Source organism: Equus asinus, chromosome 2 (assembly GCF_041296235.1).
Source record: "Equus asinus isolate D_3611 breed Donkey chromosome 2, EquAss-T2T_v2, whole genome shotgun sequence".
Lineage (NCBI taxonomy): Eukaryota > Metazoa > Chordata > Mammalia > Perissodactyla > Equidae > Equus > Equus asinus.
In genome coordinates this window covers 170,283,240-170,289,691 of record NC_091791.1, presented here as the reverse complement: position 1 = coordinate 170,289,691, position 6,452 = coordinate 170,283,240, and the positions used below count along the sequence as shown (strand labels likewise).

Sequence of the window (6,452 nt, the reverse complement as noted above, 5' to 3'; positions counted from 1 at the left end):
CTATGTTTGGTCATGGCACAGAGAAGGGCCCAAACGCATATCTGCTGAAGAAATCATCCTGATGGACTTAGCAACATGGAAATGAGGTATTGGTGGTTCCATCACTGGGGACTCAGGTTTCCGGGGCTCCAATACCTCTACTGGCCGATACCACAGCACACAGTCTCCACTATGTACCCTTGGGTTCCTGCTCTAGGCTGGCACAAGTGGTCCACCCTGAGTCATCCACTATTTGTTCCGATGTGGCCACTGCATGATTCTCTCATAACCACCCAGAGGATGTCATCAGGAAGAAGGAGTGGGGGCAGGGAAGCTTTCATAGATGGCCATCTAAGATGAAGCACCACACAACCACAGGGGGCCTTGAGGTCACTGATCCCATCTGTACCTCCTTCCTCTCCTCAGGGCTAAAAGAAAGCAAGGAGGAAGCACCAGCCTCCCCAACCTGGGCAACCTTCCTGGAAAGATGCAGCCTCTCCTGCTCCTGCTGGCCTTTTTACTGTCCTCTGGGGCAGAGGCAGATAAGTGGCCATCCCCGCCCTGAGATGCCCAACCCCTCCCACCAAACACAGTGGGCACAGGTCTCCTGCCCCTTCTGCACATCCCTGATCCGTCTATCATTCTGAATGCCAGCTCGTGTCCCACCTCAGAATCCCAAGTGTGACGTTGGATAAGCTACCAGCAGGAATGGAAGGGCAGAAGGCAGGTCTCAAGAACAACCAGTGGGTGCTATTCCCACCCTAGGCCCTACGTTTGCCATCTGCAAAGTGGAACTTAACTGGAAGTGCATGGCAGGGGGAGGGAAACTGGAAAAGAGAAAATAATCAATTCCCCTGCAGAGGGCAGAGTGGGCCTGGCTTCCAGGTCTGGGATGACACAGATGCTCCCCTCGGTGTCTGCTTAGGAGAGAAGTCTAGAGCTCTGCAGACCCCGGAGTTGGTGGGACCAGTGTCCCCAGAGGACTGCTATGCCTTGCTCAGTCCCAAGGCCCCTCAGTCCCTTCTCCAACTCTGCTTTTCTTCCCAGGCCTTTAGCAGCTCCCTTCTTTCCAGGATGGAGCCGCTGTTTGGGGACCTGAACTTCTCTGCTTTCCAGAATCCCATAAGCACTGGCCCTACAAACTCTCCTTCAGGCCCATCGGGGGCCATTCCTTCATGCAGCCGTCAAACAGCTTTTGGGCCCCCACTATGTGTCAGGCCATGGAAAACAGGCTATGACAACATCTAGGTCCCTAAACCTAAGTCCTGGCCACTGGAAAGCAGCATCATCCCAGACATCACAGGACAACAGTGCCTTATACAGGCTCTTGAAACAAAGCAAAGTCAGGAGAGGAATTCTCAGGAGCCTCTAGACCTCACTGTCCCTAGGACGCATATGCTCACCTCCAATTATCTGTGGAGGACGCATTCACAGGCCAAGCCTGCTCCTCCTCCTTTTCCTAGAGGGAAAGCCCCACCCAAGCCCCTCTCAACTCCAGGCCATCTCGGGCTCCCAGATGCCCAGCAGTCCTGAGCATCAAGGTGACGCATGCCCGGTGGACTGGCTGGGTGCGTGCAAGTAGATAAGACTTTTCCTTCAGGGGAGATCATCGGGGGACATGAGGCCAGGCCCCACTCTTGTCCCTACATGGCATTGGTTCAATTTCTGGTTGAAGAGGCAAAGCACAGGTGTGGCGGTGTCCTCGTGCGACAGGACTTTGTTCTGACGGCTGCTCACTGCTGGGGAAGGTGAGGGGCCAAAGACCATTAACACCTCCTGAGACACCCCCCCAAGGGACCCCTGTTCTCTGCCCAGGGCCTGCAGCCCAGGACAGCTCCCCCAGCTCCTGGTAACTCAAGGCCATGAGAGCTCATGAGAGGAGCCATCTGAGAGCACGACTGGTGCCTGAAAGTGAGAAATAGGACAGGTAAGCTTTGGGGTCAAAGGGTCAGAAGTGAGAGCTAGTGGCCCAGTTGAGAAGAGAGACCACGCTGGCCAAATGAAGCAGCTGGAGAGGATGAAACCATGCACTAGGGTCAAAAGGCAAACTCAGAGTCCTTTCACAATATTGCCTGAGGGCTGAGAAAGCTCCCAGAATCCCCTCTCAGAGTCACCCACTGCCCAGTGCTCCCATTGTTTTGATTTCTCCACCTGCGGCCCTGCCCTGCCCCAGCTGTCACCTGCCCTTCATGGCTCCTGGGCTGGATCTCCTTTGACTCCAAGCCCCCACACACCCCCACCCTGCTTTCTGTGTAGCTCAATCAAGGTGACTCTGGGGGCCCACAACATCCAGAAGCAGGAGAGGACCCAGCAGGTTATCTCTGTGAAGAAAGCCATCCCCCACCCAGACTATAATCCTAAGAACCTCGCCAACGACATCATGTTACTAAAGGTAAGGGAACCTCTCTGCTGCTCTTGCTCTCCTGGGTCCAGATTGCTTCCCCTCCTACTGGGACCTGTCCCTTCTCTCCTTCCCATCCTGGCCACTTGGCTAGTCCCAGTAGCTCATGGGAGAGGGAAGTCAGTGCAGGGCCATCATGGTGTTCAGGCCCAGGAGGGCAGTGGCTGAGCTGGACTTTCTTGACTCTTCTCATCAGCTGGAGAGAGAGGCCAAGCTGACTGCAGCTGTGAGGACCCTCAGCCTGCCCTGGGGCACAGGCCAGGTGAGGCCTGGAGAGATGTGCCACGTGGCAGGCTGGGGGAGAGTCACCCCAAATGGCATAGCACCAGACACTCTGCAGGAGGTGGAGCTGACCGTGCAGCAGGACCGGGTGTGCGAATCCTACTTACGCAATTACAACAGTAACACTCAGCTGTGTGGGGGGGATCCGAAGCAAAAGAAGTCTTCCTTTAAGGTGAGACAGGGCATCTGCCTAGGTCAGCTTTGGGAAGAGGGGTGTTTTGGAACCTGTAGATGCAAGCAATAGGGACTCCTTCACCCCCTAGACTATGATGTTTCTCCTAGGAAGAGAAGAGGGGAGCAGCCAGACTGGTGAGTCACAGGCCTTCTGGGAGCCTACCAGGGGTCTGAGATGCATTTAAACAAGGTGGTCCATCCGGAAGATGAATTTGCAACACTCTGTCCCACGCCGGGCACAGGTGTTAGAAAACTGCTCCCTGGGTGTGCAGCAGTCAAACCAGGTGGCTCCTCTGAGCTGGCTCCCATCTTGGTTAAATGGCTCACCCTCCACGCTGAGTGTCAGCCTCACCTGCGTGCTTCCATGTTCTTAAATGGTAGACCAAAGCAGAGTCCCACAGCGCCCTCATGGGGAGAGGATCTGGGACCTGGGGGAGGAGAAGGACAAGACCCCTGAGTGAAATGAAGCTGGGACAATGTCCAGGGTCAGGACTGGTCAGTGGAGGGGCCCACCAGGGCCTGCCCTGCCCTCTGATCTGCCACATGGAGGCCACGCCAGGTGACCTTCACTGACAGGGTGCTTGGGATGCATGTGGGCAGGACCCGGGGGAGCATGGACTCAGTCCTCCCCACTCTCTGTCCACAGGGGGACTCCAGAGGCCCTCTCGTGTGTGAGAATGTGATCCAGGGCATTGTCTCCAATGGACAAAACAACAGGAAACCTCCACGGGCCTTCACGAAAGTCTCGAGTTTCCTGCCCTGGATAAAGGAAACCATGAAAAACCTCTAACTCTGGGAATGAGCCAATCTTCTCTGGAGCTGATCCAGAAACACCCAGCAACTAAATAAATGTCTCTGAGCTGAGCAGGAAGGGCTGACTTCTTGTTTATTCACTGACCCTCATTCACAGGCACCTACTCTGTGCTTAGAAGGCCAATGGCACAAATCTGCTGTTTCCTGCTTCCTCCTCTTCCCCGTCTCAGCACCACCTCCCACAAACCTCAAGCACAGCTGTTCCCCAGCTCCTTCTGACCCACACCTTTCTCTAGGCATGCCCTTCTGCCAGGGCTGCAGCTGAGGACCATCAGGAGAAAACATGAACCTCTCTGGTCGTGGCTCAGGGTGAACATCTTACCTCCTTCCCTGCGTTATATGGCAGAGAGGAAGGGGGATGACACCATAGATCCTGGGCACCAAACAGGCAAGCCTGAGGCTGCACCTCAACATCATAGCCACCCACACTGGGGAGGGCAGAGGCGACCTGAGCAGGACAGTTCTCTCACACAGCCAGGGAGCTGGTAAGGAGTCAGGGTGGGTCTCTGGAGAAGCTCCTCCTTCTCACCCAGCCTGAGTTTCCTCCCTGCCCTCCTGTGACCTTGGGGCCCAGCTTGGCCTCCAGTCTCCTGGCTGCCCCTTCTTCTCAATCCCTGCTTTCCACTGAGAGATCTCAATGTCCGCCAACTCCTGTCCCCTCCACATAAGCCTGATCTGAGTTGGCCCCTTCCTTCTAGCCCTCCTGCCAAGGACACCAGAGCTCCATGCGGTTCCAGCAGGGCCTCTCCCCTGAGATGGCAGCCCAGCTCATGCCTTAGCAGAGAGTGGAACAAGGACCAGGCTTGTGCTGGCAGAAGGCGGGGTCCATGGAGGACACAGCAGGCAGGCTGTCTCTCCAGAGCCCCTGCCCCATCTCTCACCTGGTACGGTCACCTCAACCCATCACATCCAGCCCAGTGTCCCCCGAAGTGCTCAGGGTGCATTGGCCACCTGGTCACTTGATAACCTGTGTCCCTTTCAGCCTGTCCCTCTTACTCACTGCTGGCCTCTAGGCTAAGACTCCTCACTGGCCACCTAGGGCTGTCTCAGCCTTTTGAGTTAGCCCTACCCTCTCTGCAGTAGGACTGGAAAGCACCCTTTTTCCATCAATAAACAAACACACCCTGATTGAGCTCCTAAGATCCCAGCACTGGGGATCCACAGTGGACGTAATACAGACTCTGTCGTCTGATCCCGGGTGACACTGAAAGAGTGTTTCACCCAAATCATGTAACACTCTCTACCTCCTCACATGAGGCCACATGGCCTAGATCTCGTGGGAAATCCACAGGAATAAAGTACTTGTGTTGTGTTTCTATTGCTGGTCACAGTCCGTGTGAGCGTGAACACGTGTGACTCTAGAACAGGAGGCATGGGATTTGGAAATGACATTAGTCATTTAGTTTCTAGGGGTGAAGTCACTGCACTCTGTCCACTGGAGCCTTGTCTTAACCTAGAGGAGAGGGCAGCGCGATGGGAGGGAGAAGGGCATTGAGGGCAGCCTTACATTCCTTTGCCTTTAAAGTGGGAGGTAGTGGGGCTGGCTCCAGGGCCAAATGGTTAAGTTTGCAGGCTCAGCTTCCCCAGCACAGGGTTTTGCCTGTGCGCCTCGTGGGTGCAGACATAGCACTGCTCATTAGGCCATGCTGAGGTGGCATCCCACATAGCACAACCAGACGGACCACAACTATAATATACAACTAGGTACAGGGGGGCTTCGAGGGAAAGAAGAAGAAGAAAAAAAACATGATTAGTGACAGATATTAGCTCAGGTGCCAATAGTAAAAAAACAAAAGTAGCAGGTAGGAATGTCATTGTACAGATTCAGATCATGGGAAAAACTGTATTACATACTTGCCTGCAGGCAACTAGAGTCAGACTCTAAACACCCATCCAACTGGACTGGCCAGAAACATGATCCCTGTGGTTACTGGACCTCCTGCCTGCACAGAATCAAACCAGAATCATGGAGGTTCACATGGTCTGGAAAACTGGAGAAAGGCCTCTCCTCTTGGGGCCACTGTGGTGACTGCTGCATCCATAGTTTCCAGACCACCCTAATTTTCAACTTTAGGTTTTCGGCTTGGAACGCACACATAGAGTACGGGATCCTTTGCTGAATGAGGATCTCCCTGTCTTGGGCTCAACTCACAAAACGCCCCCAGCAGCCATCTCTCCAAGGGCTTTGCCGCTCGTATGGGGCACGACGTGGGAGCTGATCATACATTCTAGCTCCGAGCTCCTGCTCCAAACACACACAGCACTACCCTCTCACCACAAGGAGTAAGTACTCTGGGATCATGTAACCCTCACAGGCACGGCCTTTCCCACCTTGTTGTGCACAAGGGAGGCAGCAACACCATCTCTTCATGACTGCGGGCACTTTCACAAGCGCAGAGCAGTGAGGACACACGGCTTCTAATCTGGAGCTGAAAAAATATCCCTGCTTCTAATACATACTAAGAACCTGGATCCTAGATGGAAATAAACAAAAAGGAAAATGCCAAAAGCAAAACAAAAATAATATTCAAAAAATTAGCCCAGCACATGCATATTGAGTTTAGATATCACATTTACTTGAGGAAATGGTTCTGTGGTTTTGACACAAGTTTGAGGACCCTGCTGCAGGTATCCTTCCTCCTGTGAGAGATGAGGGAGAGACACAGTCCCAGGAGGGGGCAGTGGCCGACTGAAGGGACCACAGAGTTAGAACAGAGCCTGGACTGAGCCCAGGCGCCCTGACAGCCAGGCCAGCAAGAGCCCTGACATGTTGTCTAACCCCCGCCCTGTGATGACTTCCTGG

The 6,452-nt window shown here is 54.2% G+C and overlaps 1 protein-coding gene across 7 annotated transcripts; it reads left to right on the top strand.

Annotated features, from left to right (window-relative positions):
* The first annotated feature begins 451 nt into the window (after positions 1-451).
* Positions 452-3,626, top strand: LOC139046356 (granzyme B-like). Of its 7 annotated transcripts, XM_070518988.1 has the most exons (6): positions 467-501; positions 651-660; positions 1,567-1,727; positions 2,236-2,371; positions 2,577-2,834; positions 3,483-3,626. In XM_070518988.1, exons 1-6 carry the CDS (start codon positions 467-469, stop codon positions 3,624-3,626), a joined length of 744 nt encoding a protein of 247 aa, XP_070375089.1. The 7 variants fall into 7 exon arrangements, with proteins under 7 accessions (XP_070375117.1, XP_070375089.1, XP_070375081.1 ...); XM_070519016.1 differs by lacking the exon at positions 651-660 and having other exon boundaries at positions 452-516; positions 1,575-1,727; XM_070518980.1 differs by lacking the exon at positions 651-660 and having other exon boundaries at positions 467-511.
* Positions 3,627-6,452: the final 2,826 nt, after the last annotated feature.

Excerpts from the sequence above, each read along its gene's own strand:
- LOC139046356 (XM_070518971.1), top strand. The coding sequence starts at position 467 with ATGCAGCCTCTCCTGCTCCTGCTGGCCTTTTTACTGTCCTCTGGGGCA. Across the intron at positions 532-1,568 it reads GCAGAGGCAGATAAGTGGCC|TTTTCCTTCAGGGGAGATCA; the intron begins ATCCCCGCCCTG and ends AGTAGATAAGAC. Across the intron at positions 2,835-3,482 it reads AAAAGAAGTCTTCCTTTAAG|GGGGACTCCAGAGGCCCTCT; the intron begins GTGAGACAGGGC and ends CTCTGTCCACAG.